General features: G+C 56.5%; 2 protein-coding genes across 6 annotated transcripts; both read left to right on the forward strand.

Annotated features, from left to right (window-relative positions):
* Positions 1 to 2600: 2600 nt before the first annotated feature.
* On the forward strand, positions 2601 to 9059 carry SP6 (Sp6 transcription factor). Its single transcript, XM_002834237.5, has 2 exons — positions 2601 to 2976; positions 5452 to 9059. Exon 2 carries the CDS (start codon positions 5509 to 5511, stop codon positions 6637 to 6639), a length of 1131 nt encoding a protein of 376 aa, XP_002834283.1. The 5' UTR covers positions 2601 to 2976; positions 5452 to 5508; the 3' UTR covers positions 6640 to 9059.
* Positions 9060 to 12636: 3577 nt separating this feature from the next.
* On the forward strand, positions 12637 to 16283 carry SCRN2 (secernin 2). 5 transcript variants are annotated; one of them, XM_063718163.1, is made up of 8 exons: positions 12637 to 12766; positions 13131 to 13304; positions 13602 to 13783; positions 14327 to 14526; positions 14969 to 15184; positions 15279 to 15444; positions 15525 to 15705; positions 15973 to 16283. In XM_063718163.1, the coding sequence occupies exons 2-8, from the start codon at positions 13131 to 13133 to the stop codon at positions 16129 to 16131; spliced, it is 1278 nt and encodes a 425-aa protein (XP_063574233.1). In that variant the 5' UTR covers positions 12637 to 12766; the 3' UTR covers positions 16132 to 16283. The 5 variants fall into 5 exon arrangements, with proteins under 5 accessions (XP_063574233.1, XP_054402595.1, XP_063574232.1 ...); XM_054546620.2 differs by having other exon boundaries at positions 12647 to 12766; positions 13131 to 13298; positions 13596 to 13783; XM_063718162.1 differs by having other exon boundaries at positions 12710 to 12789.
* Positions 16284 to 16591: the final 308 nt, after the last annotated feature.

Consider the following 16591-nt stretch of genomic DNA (forward strand, 5'->3'; position numbering starts at 1 on the left):
CTGCAAGTAGAGGCGGACTGGAGGAAAGATAGTGTCAGTACCCTGAGTGAGCAGCAGAAACCTAGGCAGAGCAGGAAATCAGAATGGCTGGGAGTTTCCAGAGACAACTGCATTGTTGTTGAATTTCCTGCTGATGAGCTGCAGGCAGATGGAGAGTCTTTGCTCTTGGGATTCCAGATGGCTACAGGTCTGGTTGGATCGGGGTAGGGCTAAAGGGGGCCTAGAGTGAAAGTAGTGGGGAGTGTCTACCATCCTCGGGCTGAATCCCTGTTGCTTTCCAGGGAAAAGGCAGAAGGGGCCAGGAAGAGAAGGCAATCTGATGCCTATAAATGGGAGAGGGAACTTGGTCCCCCTACCCAGAGTCAGACCCCTGCACAGGCTTTAGCACCTTAGGAACAGTAGATGCAGCACCAGCAGGCAGCTTGGAGGAGGAGGCAGGAATGCCCAGAGGTCAAATCAGGAACCAGAGTCCCCCACTGGGAGCTCTGTTTTGGACCTGATGAGCTTCTACTCCATTCCAGAGGTAGCTGTGAACTAGGATACAAACCCAACTGGCTAGGATTTGTAGGCTGAATGGATGGAGAGAAAGCTGCGTTGATGAAGAGGATTGTCAATTTAGCCATGGCCACAAAGATCCAGAGCAGTTCCTGTGAATCCACATCCAGAGCCCCAAGAAACAAGAAGGCAAAAAGCAAACCCCGACTGATCAGAAATCTCAATCCCCCGATGTCAGGCGGCACCTCTGGCTTCCAAATACCTGTCATTTCCCTAGCTTGGTGGCTGCTCTTACAGCATTTCACCAAGGAAGAAACTGAGGCTTAGAGGCACCTGACCTGCCAGGGTCAGTTTAGCAGGTGCAGGGCTGGGGCTAGAATTTAAATCCGTCAACTTCTAGTCCACAGGTCTTTGTGCATACACCTTAATCCAACCAATATTTACTGGGAACTGACTTATTTAATAATTATAACAAGGATATCTTCCATTTACCCGGCGCTTACCAGGGGCCCCGTGGGCTAAGCATTTTTAGGCACATCAATTCCTTTAAGCCCCCAGGAGACCCTACCAATGTGTACCCAGGTTGTCCGGATGAGGGAAATGAGCCTTAGAAAAGAGGGAGATGCACAGATGAATCCGACATCGATTCTGGATAAGAACGTGTGCGTGAATGACGGGTAGCACACACATACGCAAACACACGTGGATTGATTTTCGCCCCGCTTATGCACTCGGTTTAGCTATTTTTTAGTTGCAGTTTGAGTGTGTCCCAAACGGACATGCAGGACAGGTAAACCAATGGGGGTGGAATAGGGGCTGCAGAGGCGAGATTAAATCAGCCTAAATTCAAGTATGAAATCGACTGTAAGGAAAACGAAATTTTAAAAAGCCGACGGCAAAGCGCACAGAGGAGACCAACTTGCAAAATGAAAGAAATAGGGAAATTAATCGGCGTTCCCCTGTGAAAAAAGGGGTCACATGGAGAGATCAACACTGCGGCATGGGAGTGAAGCATGGGGCCACCTCGGCGGCCAGGCCGAAGAATGCTTGGGGTGGAGGATGGAACTTCCCTACCCACCGGTGCTTGGCGGGTCTCGGAAATGTCGACCCATCCAGATCTTGAGAGAAGTTTTTGTGAGCTCCGCGAGCGCGCTGAAATTTTACCAGAATATTGCACTGGGCATGTGCATTTTTCTCAAAGGAATCCAAGACCCCTCCCCAAAGTTAAGAACCTTGGGTTTAGTTATTCTGGTGAGAATTAGGAAGGAATGGTGGCAAGGGATAGCTCAATTCCTTCCAGAAGTGTCCCTTCCCAGGGCCATTCAGGCGCCTGCCCATTCTTCAGAACCGGGTGCTCGGGGGCGAGGATGTGCGTAGGCTGAGCATTTCCCGAAGGACAGGAGGGCGAGGAGAGGCGAATTTGAGAGGTGGATTTCGGAGGCACTGGGGTTGCTACCTAAGGGGAGGGGCAGAGTGAGAGCTGCTGGGACCTGGGACCGGAGTAGGGGGGCAGCAGAGACCGGTGGTGGGCAGAGGCTGGGAGAGGGGAAGAGAGGAGGTGGTCACCCAGAAAGGTCAGAGAGGGAGACCCCGAAAGGGAGAGGGAAAAAAGGACGGGAAAGGGTGGTGGTGGAGAGAAGCGGCGTGGGGTGCGGGGGGGTGAGGCGGGGCAGGGGACGGGGGGCAGGGGTCGGGGGAATGGCGAAGGAGGGCAGCCAAGACAAATTTCACACGGCCTAGGCCTAGAGGCGAACTGGAAACATACTTGGCGCTCAATCCTGTTTCCTTCTTTCCTCCCAGTTCCGGGGCAGGGCTGCCCGTCCAGAGAGGGTCAAGGGCCATTGAGGCAACCTAAGGGATGCTGCCTAAGGGTGGCTCCATCTCACCCCCAGGACCTGCCCCCTTATCCATTCCCCCCGGGTCTTAGTCCTGCGTCCTCTGCTAGACCGAGCCAGCTCGAGGGCAGTTTTCCACCCGGCGGGGCGGGTCTTAGAACCTGGGAATCACCCCACCCGGGCCCCTCGCCCTGGGAGTGGAGGGGACCAGGGAGGAGCGAGGGAGCGGGCGGCGCACGCCCTAGTTAGCTTTCCTCCCCCACTCCCGCCCGCCCCCTCCTCGCGGCCCTGGCTGGGCCTCTGGTCCAGCCGAGCCCGCAAGGGTTAAAGGCGGCGGCAGGTGAGGTGGGCGGGGCCGCGAGTTCGGGGGAAAAAGCAGCGCTGGGGAGAGGATGAAGGCAGAGCGCGGGTGAGTCACGGGCGGAGCTGGCCTTGTTCGCTCGCTGGCTCCTGCCCGCCCTCCGTCCTCCGCCCTCTCGCCAGCGCTCACCTCCTCCGCCGCCTGCCGCCTGCCGCCAGCCGCCGGGTCTGGCTCGCCCTGGGCTCCTGCCCCTCACTGCTGGAGAGCTCGCCGGCGCACAGGGCCCATGAGCGACCGTCCGTAGCGCACCAGCCAGCCGTGCCCGGAGCCCGCCGCAGCCTCGAGGTAGGAGCGCGGGTCGGGGTGGCCAGGGGTGAGCGCTACGGAGATTGTCTCTAAAAAAAGCACTCCGAACACGCCCCAGCCTCCTATGGCCTTGGGAGCGGGGTGGTCCTAAAGGATCTGAGGGGTTAGAACCCCGATGAAGGGAAAACTGGGCGGACAGGAGAGACTGGAGGGACCGAGGAGGCTGGAAACCGGGGCAACTGGAGCGACTGGGACAACCAGAGGACCGGGACATTGAGAACTGGGAGTACTAGCCGGTGATCCAGAGAGGCAGAGCCGAATGGGGCATAAGGGTGCACCGACTTGCCTTCCCACTTCGGGAAGCCAGAAGCCTGCGATGTGCGCTGTGCTCTCTCCTTTCCTGAAATATTTCTAGGCCTGGAAGTGAACCGGACACGTACTTGGCACTCAATCCTGTTCCCTTCCTTCCTCTCAGTTCTGGGGCAGGGCAGCGCTTCCCGTCTGGGGCAGGTGGGTCAAGGACCATAGAGGCAACCTAAGGGTTGCCACCTAAGGGTGGCTCCATATCACCCCCAAGACCTGCCCTCTCCTCTATTCTCCTGGGTCTTAGTCTTGCATCTTCTGCTAGACTGAGCCAGCTCCAGAGCAGTTTTCCACCCAGTGGGACGGGTCTTAGAACCTGAGAATCACCCCACTTTGGGTTTCCGAAATCTTGGTAGCAGGCCATTGCATCCTAGGCCTGGGCTCTCCAGCTCTCTGCCAGGAGAAGCCACTCTGGAGCCCAGATTATCCTAACCTTCCCACCCTCCAGCCCCTGGGGCAATTCCCAGGCACCAAAAGCTGTTAGGGTCCCTGACTTCAAAGCTCCCGCCCAGCCCCTTCTGTGCTGCCCCACCCTGGCCTGGGGCTCCGTTCCTGCAGCTTCACCCTGTTTTTGTCTTGTGGTGAGGCAGCCGGAGCCTGAGTAGGTGCTCCCGTCCTCCTCTCCCTCCCTCTCCCAGGCTATCAGTGCCACCTCCCTGGTCCCAGAGGCAGAAGATGGTAGGGTCAGCTAAGCCCTGCTGTGGGAAGGAAACAATCCTGCCCTAAGTCACTGATCTCCTCCCCCACCAGTAGAGAAGACCCAGGCACACAAACCTGCCCAGCTGAGGCACCAGGGCTTCCAGGCCTTAGGGAGAGGTGGTGAGAAGAGAGTGAATTTCAAGCCACAGATATGTGGTTGAGAAAGGGTTGGGGGTCTTTAGTGTTCTAAGGGTCTACAGAAAGACTGGTTTACAGAAAGTAACAGACTGAGAGTCCAGGAGTTAGGAGACCTGGTTTATTGAATGAATAAATGAACATCCTTGTCCAAGTCACCGTGCCAAGTCATTCAGTCTGCTTCCTCCTCTTCAAAATAAGAAGATTGACCTGGAGCAGTGGTTCTCAACATTTGCTGCATTTAAGAATCATCTGCGGCGGGGAGGGGGGGGGCTTCTAAAAAATGATCCATTCCTGGGATGCGCTCGCTTATGTCATCTTTTTGGGCAATTCTTGCTCTTAAGTTCTGTGGTTATGACTTCTCTTGTTGCCCTCCTTTTCCTGCACTCTGACCCTGTATCATTTAAAGGGGTGCAATTGTACCTTCCAGAGCTTGCTGTCAAGCTCTTCTCTGGGGAAGCCATTCCCTCCCAACTTTATATCTGGGCCTCCTCTAGCATGGAGAAGAAGATGGGTAGCAGTCAGAGAGTTGCCTGGCACTGGTATGAGTCTGGTATGAGTCAGGAGAGGGATGGAAATTTGGTTTTCTGTGGTGGGGGTATCTCCCAAATTCCGGGGGTATCTGGTGGCCAGAGAGCTGCTCCCCAGGGAGGTGAAGTCCCTGCTTGAGGGAAGGGGGTGGGGGCATGTGAATCGGTTTAGTGGGCCAGATGTGACCAGGCCAGGCAGGGAGCAGCGTAGACGGTGAAATGCTTTTCATTACTGAACATGCTTTGGGAATGGCATGAGAACTCTTTCTCTAAAGACTCAGGACCCGTTTGGGGCTTTATGAGGGGCAGGTCACCTGAAGCTTTGGGTTTCAGAGATAGACCATCCCCTCTCCCATCTGTATCCTGAGTTAAACTGGGGAAGCTGAGATGGGTCTAGATCCTCCATTTGGGCTGACAGCAGGTCTGCAGGGGGAAAATGCCACTGCCCCCTTGTGCTGGCCTGGGCAGCTGGGGTGGGGATGGTTCTAGCACTGTGCTGTAGGTGTATCTGACCTACCATCCTGGGAGTGGCCCAACTCTAGGGATGAGCTGGGTCATAAGGCAGGGATCACCCAGAGGAAGGTAGACCTCCATCATACTCTGTGCTTGGATGCGAACCTCACATCTTCGACCCTTCCTCGCACTCCCGAATTCTCTAAACTCATCTCTAGTCCTCGTTCAGAGGTGCATCCTTCTTTTACACCTGGGGCCAGAGAGGAGGACCTGGGTTAGGAGGGAAAGTGAACTGGTTATTTCCCTTACTTTTCTGCTTCTTCGCCTCCTTTAGGTCCCGTCTGAGGTGCCCCTGACCGTCCCTGCCCTCACCCCACTCCGGATCCCGGCAATGCTAACCGCTGTCTGCGGCTCTCTGGGCAGCCAGCACACGGAAGCGCCGCACGCCTCCCCGCCGCGCCTCGACCTGCAGCCTCTCCAAACTTACCAGGGCCACACGAGCCCTGAGGCCGGGGACTACCCCTCCCCGCTGCAGCCTGGAGAGCTGCAGAGCCTCCCGCTGGGCCCAGAGGTGGACTTCTCGCAGGGCTATGAGCTGCCAGGGGCCTCCTCGCGGGTAACCTGCGAGGACCTGGAAAGCGACAGTCCCTTGGCCCCGGGCCCCTTTTCCAAGCTCCTGCAGCCGGACATGTCACACCATTATGAATCGTGGTTCAGGCCGACTCACCCAGGCACGGAGGATGGCTCGTGGTGGGACCTTCATCCGGGCACCAGCTGGATGGACCTCCCCCACACTCAGGGCGCGCTGACCTCACCTGGCCACCCGGGGGCGCTTCAGGCGGGCTTGGGGGGCTACGTCGGAGACCACCAGCTTTGTGCCCCGCCACCCCACCCGCATGCGCACCACCTCCTTCCAGCTGCCGGAGGGCAGCATCTCCTAGGGCCGCCCGACGGGGCTAAGGCCTTGGAAGTAGCCGCCCCGGAGTCTCAAGGGCTGGATTCCAGCCTGGACGGGGCGGCGCGTCCCAAAGGCTCCCGGCGGTCGGTGCCCCGCAGCTCAGGCCAGACCGTCTGTCGCTGCCCCAACTGTCTGGAGGCGGAGCGACTGGGTGCTCCGTGTGGGCCCGATGGGGGCAAGAAGAAGCATTTGCACAACTGCCACATCCCGGGCTGCGGGAAAGCCTACGCCAAGACGTCGCACCTGAAGGCGCACCTGCGCTGGCACAGCGGCGACCGTCCCTTCGTGTGCAACTGGCTCTTCTGCGGCAAGCGCTTCACGCGCTCGGACGAGCTGCAGCGCCACCTCCAGACCCACACCGGCACCAAGAAGTTCCCCTGTGCAGTCTGCAGCCGCGTCTTCATGCGCAGCGATCACCTGGCCAAGCACATGAAAACCCACGAGGGCGCCAAGGAGGAGGCGGCCGGGGCGGCCTCGGGAGAGGGCAAGGCCGGCGGCGCAGTGGAGCCCCCCGGGGGCAAAGGCAAACGCGAGGCCGAGGGCAGCGCGGCTCCCTCCAACTGAGCTCCTCGATGCCGCCTCCCTGCTGGTCTCCCGGGGGGCACTGGATGCGAGCCCCCAGGTCTGACGTCCTTGGGGGTGGCTTGAGGAAGAGGGGAAGGTGCGTATTTATTCAGGGAGGAGGAAAAGTGGTGCAGGGACAGGGAGATGGGGCGCTAGGGGTTCTTAGTCTCTGGGGCTACTAGGCAGGATGCATTTGACTGGGCCGGTAGGAGCTGCGCAATGCCCCTCTGTTCTCCCCTGCCTCACAGTTTCCCTCGCCCCTGGGCTGGGGGGTTGGGGTGGGACACCCGTACCGCGGCTGGCTGGCGGGGACAGGCTAGAGGAGACAGCAAGTCCCAGTCCCCGGCGCAGAGAGAAGTGGGGCCGGCCCGGGGCGCTGGTGGTGGCTGTCTGGACACGTCCTTAGCGCCTGGGAACCAGGACATAAAAGCGCCTCCGGAGCCGCCCTGCGGCGGGGTCCCTTTCATCCCACTTAAAGTGCTTCTGCCCCTAGGGTTTCCGGAGGGAGAGCAGAGATGGGATGGGGGAGCCTGGGGGTCCCCCTTGGCAGGGGTGTCTCTCTCTGGTTTGGAAGGTTGTTGCTGTAAAAATAACTCCTTTGATGAGCTTCCTTATTAACCCTTTCAGACCCAGTCTGAGGGAGCCATGAAGGACGAGGGAAAGAGGGCTGGCGTTCCTGGCAGCCTCCCAGCCAGGGCGGGCGATAAAGGACAGACTTAGATGTAGGGGGCGAGTAGGGAAGTCCCCTTCTAAAATGAGAGATAGGGATTTGGTGGGGTATGGAAGGAACTAACCCCTTCCCTCTCCACCTCTTATTCAGCCCTTAATTCTTGGTCTTTATGATAAATAAAGTTCGGTAGTCACATTCCCCATCTATTACCCTAGGTGTGTTTTCAAGGCAGCCAGCGGTAGAATCCATGTAGTTCCCACCAGTTGCCTTCCCCTCAGGGATGGAAGGAAGAGGGTTTCTTGGGCTGGTTGAGGGCAGATTGGGGGTGTCTCAGCAGAGGGACCTCCACTGGTTCCCACTCAGAGTGGAGGCCTGCAGCCTGCCTGACCATCTCTTTAGCCATCACCAAGAAAATAAACCCCACTGCCTCTCTAGCTTGGCCCTTGTTTTTCCCTTGCCCCTGCCATAGCATGTTCATTAGGGGATTCCTTCCTCCCCCTCATCTCACAGGGGAAGGGAGAAGAAAGAGTTGTTCTCCCACTGGAAGGGGTTCTGCCTTCTGAGGTGACATACAGGAAGCTGTCCCCATTCCCTTCTCCTTTAGATGCTAGAAACACATTTTGATTCTGATCATGGGGTGGGGGAGAAAGGAAGGGAGGGAGGGGAGAAGCCCAGCAGAGGCTGAGCCAGGCAGAGGGGAAAGAAGCTGATATGAGGAAGGGTCTGGCAGGCCACAGCCCCTGCAGCTGGAGGGCTTTCCCACGCTGGAGAGAGGGAGCTTACAGTCCTTCTGACACCCCTCCCCCTTCCCCAGTCCCTCTGACATCCCTCCCCCTTCCCCTTGCTCCCTTTCTTCACCCGGAGCCCTCTGCGGAGATTAGCTGTTTATTGATTTTTAAGTTATAAGCAAAGGGTATTTTATTTAATATTAGGTTATGTGTTTGCATGTTGTGTGTACCTGAGTGCATGTATGTGTGTTTCTCTACTGAGCCTGGGGTCTCTAGCCAGGGAGACCCCATCTTATTCACCATGTCCAAGATCCTGGGATCTGGGCCCAGCATCTCTTCCTCCCTTGTAGATGCTGGAGCCCAGCGAAGGTCTGGGAGCTATATGGGAAGTGGGGGCTGGGATCTGGGTGGGAATATGTGTTTGTATACAAAGGGGCCCTCCTTAAAAGGGACAGGATGACCTTCCCGAGGGACTCATTGGCCTGGGGTAGTTTAAGAAGTAATGTTCTTTCTTTCTTTCTCTTTTCCCTACCTCCTGCTAACCCAACCAGAGATCCCCTTCCTTGCTGAGAGGGTTGGGGGCAGAAGGAGAGTTGGCAGTGCCTGCAAGTTGCCTGGCCAGGTGGAGAGGGGGAGAGAGGAAGGGCACCATGGGTGTAGGATGCCTTTCTCCTCCACCCATCGAAACCAGCCACCCCCTCCCTGTGCCACCAAGACAGCCTTTTCCAGTGGCCATCCTAAGGGGAACTCCCAAATGGGTGTTGGTGGTGGACACAGATGCTCCCCCCAGTGGAAGCCCCAAGCTCTGAGGTATGCGGGTAGAGGCTTTGGATAGGTTTTCTTCTGCTCCCCTCTTTTATAGATCTAGGCTGCTTGGCTGCCTGTCTTTCTAGGCAGTCCCCCTAGAGGAAAAATGTAGGAATTTATTTTTTCTTTAACTGCTGTGAACTCACTTTGAAGGGGTAGGAGGAGGGAGAAACAGCCTGTGTTTTTTATGCAATAAAGTCATCAACTACATCATGCTTCCTTTGTGTTCCAGCTCTGTTTCCTTTTTGACTCAGTGTCCCTCAGCAGTGAGGACCAGGTCTGGGCCACAGAGTGGGGTGGATGCTTCCCAGTGATCCTGCAGCCCCTTGGAAAGCCTCATGTCTATTGAGTTGGGTTGGAGCTGGGGTCTGATCCTGCCCCAGGGGTGGCTGGTACAGAAGGAGGGAGGTGCTTCCCCTGGGTTGATACCTGGGCTGTCCCTCTCTGGTCTCGTACCTGTGGTTATGAGAAGTTTCTAGATATCTCTTTCCTCCTCCACATACAAGCCCCTTCTTTCCCTTCCCCTGCTAAGAACGCTGGTTCCCTCTTTCCCAGGCATTGGCTCCCTCACTCCATCCCCATGGAGCATGCATGTCAGTCCATCCCCTGGCTGTGACTGAGCTGGGGGTGACTGGCAGTGATTTCTTCACCCAGGATGATCCTTATCAGGGACAAGGCGATGAAAGGCAGCCGAGCTATCTGATGGGCTCCCGCCCAGCTGGAAAGTATGAGGGAAAGGCTCCTACTGTAGCTCACAGCTAGAGACCCACCATGGTTACACAACCACAAGGCACACAAACATACCTGCACTGGACCCACGTGCACCCGCCCCCAGAGATATGCAGAAATATCCATCTGTACACATCTTCCCAGGCCTCCCAGTGCTTGATACAAAGTTGGTGCCTAATTCATATCAAATGAGTAGAAAGCCTCATGATTCCAGAGCCCCAAAGCCAGGAAGGTTGACAGAAGATAGGTTTTGGGCTCCAAGGGGACTGGGGGGCGAGGGTTACTGTGTTCTTTCACCTTCTCATTCTACCTTTTTGCCAAAAGTATTATTTTTCCTTAGTGGGATTTCTAGATCTACCACTCTAACCCTAACCCAATTTCTCAAAGCCAAATCTGGTACTCAGGCTGGCCCATCCCATAACTTAATTTGGGATCCTGGGGTCACAACGTTTATGGCTACCTTAGGATAGGGGCATCTGAATGAATGATTTAGGGGTTGTAGAGGAAACCAGACTGGTTTGGGGCCAATTGTTTTGTTTCCACCTGCTGCTGGATTTAGAAGGCTGGGAGGAGGAAGGACAGGTGTGTTTTCCCAAGACTTTATGCCAGCCCCACTCCTCCAGGTGCCTCTTTTGTCTTCCTGGTTGTAGGGGAGTTAGACCCCAGGAACTTGGTGAGTCCCCTCCTCCTTTACCCCCATCGCTGCCCCCAGGGACAGGAGGGCAGCTGTGCAGCCGGCTGGGCCTGTCTGGGCAGGGCTGGGGCCACCCCTCCTCCCCATGCAGCTCCTCCCGCTGACCTGCATTCTTAGCAGGGGCCTTTGGTGGGGCTCTGACGCTTGCTTGCTTGCTGGAAATGCTTCCTGGCTGGCCTGCCCCCCCCCCCCCCATGACGGAACTCAAGGCCACCTCTGACCCCCTCAGATGGGGTGCCTTGCAGGAGGATCGTGGAGGGCCCAGGAAGGGGTTAGGGAAATCAGAACATCTGGGCTGGCTCTCTGGGTTCCCCTCGTGGGATGTGGAAGTAGAATCTACTCCTACCCTCTAGGGTGGGTGAATGAAATAAGAAATGAGAAAGTGACAGAGAAGACAGCCTGGGAACTGCAACCTGGGGGTGCGCTGTGGCCTCTCTCTGCCTCTCCTCCTGCCTGTTTCCGCCCCACAGTGGGAAGCCGGGGAACTGCAGGAGATGAACCCGCTTTCCTGCAAGCTGCTTCAGGTGCCCGGATTTCTCAGCACACAGCCTCGATGTTTGCTTCTGGAATTACATTAATTGGCAACCTCACAACCCCTCCCCAACATTGTATCAGAAACAGCCTTCACCTTCCCATTAATCCTAGAGTGACTGACTGCCAGCACCCTAGCAGAGTAGGCTTGAAAGAAAACGAAACTCCACTAAAACAGTTAGAATTGTTTGTTTTCTTTTCTTTTCTTTCTTTCTTTCTTTTTTTTTTTTTTTTTGAGACAGAGTTTCGCTCTTGTTGCCCAGGCTGGAGTGCAATGGCGCGATCTCAGCTCACCGCAACCTCCGCCTCTCAGGTTCAATCGATTCTCCTGCCTCAGCCTTCCCAAGTTGCTGGGATTGCAGGCATGTGCCACCACGCCTGGCTAATTTTGTATTTTTAGTAGAGATGGGGTTTCTCCATGTGAGCCAGACTGGTCTCGAATTCCCAACCTCAGGGGATCCGCCCACCTCGGCCTCCCAAAGTGCTAGGATTACAGGCGTGAGCCACCGCACCCGGCCCACTGTTAGAATTGTTAAGCAAATACAGTAAAGTCAGAGGATACAAGGTCAATGTACAAAAGTCAATAGTGTTCCTATACACTAATAACAAACTACACAAAAAAGAAATCAAGAAAATAGTCCCATTTACAATAGCTACCAAAATAATAAAATATTTAGGAATAAATTTAACCAAAGAGGTGAAAGATCTGTACTCTGAAAATAAGACATTGATGAAAGAAACTGAAGAAGACACAAAGACATGGAAAGATATTTCCTGTTCATGGATTGGAAGAATTACTATTGCTAAAATATGCATACTACTCAAAGCCATCTATAGATTCAGTGCAACCCCTGGAAGCAGATAACCTGCAGCATTTCCCCTCCCTCCATTCTGTAGGGCTCCACAGAGCAAAAGGGTGTAAGATGCATTTGTCTTAATGATGGCTATGGAGAGATGGTTTGTAGAGAAAAATGAACTGAAAATCAAAACATTTGTGATCAGAGTGTACCTCCACATGACTGTGTGTCACCTTTGGCCAAGACTTCTTTGTGGTTTCAGTTTCACCACAGGTAAAGGCACCAAATCTTTGAACTAGAAAGTTCTAAATTTTCTTTTAAAGAGATCTTCCTATGGGTTTGAGCACTATCGGACAGACTGGCCCTCTGGGATCAGATGGGTTTTGTGCACATGTTCCCTTATTTATTTATTTTAAGACACAGGGTCTTGTTCTGTCACCGCGGCTGGAGTGCAGTGGTGTGATCTTGGCTCACTGCAGCCTCGACCTCTCTGGCTCAAGTGATCCTCCCACCTCAGCCTTCCGAGGAGCTGGGACTAGAGGCACACACCACCATGCCCAGCTAATTTTAAAATATTTTCTGTAGAGGCGAGGTCTTGCTATGTTACCCAGGCTGGTCTTGAACTCCTGGGTTCAAGCGATCCTCCCACTACCGCCTCCCAGAGTGCTGGGATTACAGGGGCGAAGCCCCCGTACCCAGCCTCCACCACTCTCGTATTCTGTATCTTATTCCCCTGGGCGCCTCCAGCCTGGGATTGAGCCTCTGGGATTCAAACCAGGAGTCAAGTATCTGAGGTTCTTCCTTAATCTCCAGATGTCCCAACAGTCCCCTTTCTCTGACAAAGTCTCCCTTTTCACGCGGGATTCCTTACCACCCCCAGCTCCAGCTGCCCGCAGTGACTCCGTGGGGTTAGCAGCCTTTGTCAGGCCTGAAATGGGCGCCTGGGTAGGACAGGGAGCCAGGTGGGACTCGCAAGGCCGCTCCGCTCTGGGAAGTGGTGCAGGCGCGCACTCTGGTGGAAAACGGCGGAGCAGCAGGCTCCGTTCCGGCTCCTACCCCGAGGCCGAAGGCCTTCCAGGTCACCCGGGAGTCTCCGCCCAATGGGGCGGCCCTGGCCAGAAGCGGAGGAGGTGGCACCCGGGACCGAGCTGGGGTCTTGGAGGAAGAGAGGGTGAGGGGAATACAGTATTGGGGGTGAGAGAAGGGTTGGACAGAAGAGGGTTGGGTATCTGGACATGCGCAGGGCCGCGGGACTCTTGGTGGGGTAGCGAGGGGGACGGTCCCACGACTGCTCCGAAGGGCTGGGACTCCCAGTGGGGGCGGGACCCTCGGAGTGCCCGCCTGCGGACTCCCAAGCCTGGAGCCTGGGGAGAGGGTGGGCACCTCCGTTCCCGCACACCCGTGCATGGTGTGTGCGCCAAGCGTCCAGGAGCCACAGCGGTGTCTTCCCTGCGCGTCTTTTACACGTGTGGGGGTAGGCGGCTCCTCGGGGCTGAGCCGTGGCCAGGGTTATGGAGAGGCCCGCCTCTCCCCAGATGGCATCGTCGAGCCCTGACTCCCCATGTTCCTGCGACTGCTTTGTCTCCGTGCCCCCGGCCTCAGCCATCCCGGCTGTGATCTTTGCCAAGAACTCGGACCGACCCCGGGACGAGGTGCAGGAGGTGGTGTTTGTCCCCGCAGGCACTCACACTCCTGGGAGCCGGCTCCAGGTGGGTTAGACTTTATGGGGTGCTGGGAGGTGTGGCAGATCTCTGCATTCTTTTAAGACCTTCTTCCCTGCTCCCCACACCTGAGAGGCTGCCAGAAGTAGTGGAAGTGCATGAGCTTTAGGTCTACCAACCTGGCCTGAGCCCATTATGTAGCCTCAGTCTACCTCAGTTTCCTCTTCTGTCAAATGGGAATGAGACCTTCCTCAAACGGATCTATAAGGTGATTGGCAGAGTGCCAGCACTTGAGGGGCCGCCCCTCTATGAGTGGACGCTTTCTTTCTCCTCCCTCACCTCCAGTGCACCTACATTGAAGTGGAACAGGTGTCGAAGACGCACGCTGTGATTCTGAGCCGTCCTTCTTGGCTATGGGGGGCTGAGATGGGCGCCAACGAGCATGGTGTCTGCATTGGCAACGAGGCTGTGTGGACGAAGGAGCCAGTTGGGGAGGGGGAAGCCCTGCTGGGCATGGACCTACTCAGGTGCAGACCCTGCCCTTCCTCATCTGCCTGACACACCAGAAATCTGGGGGCTGAGTTTTGACCTGGGCCCATCCATCCCTCCCCCAGCCTGGTTCACAGGGGCCTCCTCCTCTCTGCAGACTTTGCCCTTGTGCCTTCGTGAGGAAGGCTGCAGCAGCAGCCACCTTTGGGCCTCTCCTGGCCCAGAAATAGAGCAGTGGTTATTTATTTTCAGTTGAAATCTCACGTAGAGTCCCGATTTATAAAGCCAGTAATAGTGGATGGAGCAGCTCTGGGTGGAGAGAGGTTGGGGGCTCAGGACACTTCTCTCTCTGAAACTGTGTTTCAGGCCTTTTCATGGAATCCTCAAAGCATAGCACATGGAACCAGAGCATTGAAAGCCAGTGGCATAATTGCGTTTGATACGATCAGTGCCAGCAGATTTGCTGTGTGACTTGGGCCTATCACCAAACCTCTCCGGGCCTCTTCTGTCCCCTGGAACTTCTGCCACCAGTCATTGATCCCTCTGTCACCCTTCTGTCCCTTGGCCCTGTCTCTTGCCAGGCTGGCTTTGGAACGGAGCAGCTCTGCCCAGGAGGCCTTGCATGTGATCACAAGGTTACTGGAGCGCTATGGGCAGGGGGGCAGCTGCCTGGAGGACCCTGCATCATTCTCCTACCATAGCACCTTCCTGCTGGCTGACCGCACTGAGGCATGGGTGCTGGAGACAGCTGGGAGGCTCTGGGCTGCACAGAGGATCCAGGGTGAGGTGTTCCCTTTCTGCCAGCTTTGGAAAGTGGGAGAGATGGTAGGGGCAGGGAGGGGCCCGATCCAGGTGCAAGCCTGTCGGGACATCCAGGGAGATGGGAGATGAGCCCACTTGGGAATTCTCCTCCCCTCCCCTTCACTTGGTTAAGTTTTCCTTGTGCTATAGCCTGTTGCTTCCTCTGGGAAGCCTTCCTGGACTTCCCTGGGTGGTCAGGTTTCCTGCTTATATGCAAGCAGGTACTTCTTTCTCATCGCATGCAACACAGTTGCATGTTTACATTTATCTCTGTGATTATTTTGTCTGCCTCCCCCACCACACCGTAGGCTCCATGAGGGTAGGTCGTTCTCTTCTCCACCATGTTCTCAGCACCTCGCCCAGTGCCTGGCATAGAATAGATGCTCAATGGTAAATGAACCACTCCCCCATCTCCTCCACAGAGGGGGCCCGCAACATCTCCAACCAGCTGAGCATTGGCACAGACATCTCGGCCCAACACCCGGAGCTGCGGATTCATGCCCAGGCCAAGGGCTGGTGGGATGGGCAGGGCGCCTTTGACTTTGCTCAGGTCTTCTCCCTGACCCAGCAGCCTGCGCGCATGGAGGCTGCCAAGGCCCGCTTCCAGGCAGGGCGGGAGCTGCTGCGGCAACGGCAAGGTTAGCGAGCGGTGGAGGGGGCTGGGGGCCAGGAGGGCCACAGCAGTGCCAGCCACTCTCCCCTTCCACAGCTTCCTCCTCTACTCCTTGGCAGGGGGCATCACGGCAGAGGTGATGATGGGCATCCTCAGGGACAAGGAGAGTGGTATCTGTATGGACTCGGGAGGCTTTCGCACCACGGCCAGCATGGTGTCTGTCCTGCCCCAGGATCCCATGCAGCCCTGTGTGCACTTTCTTACCGCCACGCCAGACCCATCCAGGTGGGAAGAATGAGGGTGGGGAAGGCTGGGGAGAAGAGAGGATCTGATATATCTCCGTCCTTCCATCTGTGCCCCTCTAGGTCTGTGTTCAAACCTTTCATCTTCGGGGTGGGGGTGGCCCAGGCCCCCCAGGTGCTGTCCCCCACTTTTGGAGCACAGGACCCTGTTCGGACCCTGCCCCGATTCCAGACTCAGGTAGATCGTCGGCATACCCTCTACCGTGGACACCAGGAAGCCCTGGGGCTGATGGAGAGTGATCAGGTATCCCCCAGGGAATAGGGGCTATCCTGAGGGGATGATAGACCTCCCTCACTCCCAGTGGGACTCTGGAAATATGAGGGAACCTGGGAGTGGAAGAGATTTCAGAGCTGGGGAGAGGAGTTCCTCCCTTCAAAGCCAGCATCTGCCTTTGGGGAATGTCGGGGGGTCTCTCCTTTCTCCTGCTTGTGTGAGGTGGTACACAGTCCCCCCTTCACCTGGCGGGAAGCCTGTCCTGGACAGATTCATCTCAGCTTTCCCTTGGGGCAGGATCGGGGGCAGCAGCTCCAGCAGAAACAGCGGGATCTGGAGCAGGAAGGCCTCGAGGCCACACAGGGGCTGCTGGCCGGCGAGTGGGCCCCACCCCTCCGGGAGCTGGGCAGCCTCTTCCAGGCCTTCGTGAAGAGGGAGAGCCAGGCTTACGCGTAAGCTTCATAGCTTCTGCTGGCCTGGGGTGGACCCAGGACCCCTGGGGCCAACTGCCCTGAGTGGTGGTGAAGTTGGAGCAATCCCTTCACGCTCCTTGGCCATGTTCTGAGCGGCCAGCTTGGCCTTTGCCTTAATAAATGTGCTTTATTTTCTCTTCAGTGAACTTTATCCCAGGACCAGTGCGGGTGGGAGAGCCAAATGAGGCCCAAAGGCAGCTGTGGGCTGGCTGCGGGGCCTGTGGTTGTGTACTCATTCCTATGAGTGGGTGAGTGATGGGGACTAGGCAGGAGGACAGGGAGGGGACAGAAGCTGGCTGCTGTTGGGGATGACTAGGACCACAGCTCCTTGGTCCTTGGCTTGGACCAGGGAAGGGCACTCCCTAGGGGTGGCAGTGAGATGGCATCTTCCATGAGGTGGTGCCCACTTCCTGCCCATGTGGGAGCCAGGAAGCCAGCGGGGG

Source organism: Pongo abelii, chromosome 19 (genome assembly GCF_028885655.2).
Source record: "Pongo abelii isolate AG06213 chromosome 19, NHGRI_mPonAbe1-v2.0_pri, whole genome shotgun sequence".
Classification (NCBI taxonomy): Eukaryota; Metazoa; Chordata; class Mammalia; order Primates; family Hominidae; genus Pongo; species Pongo abelii.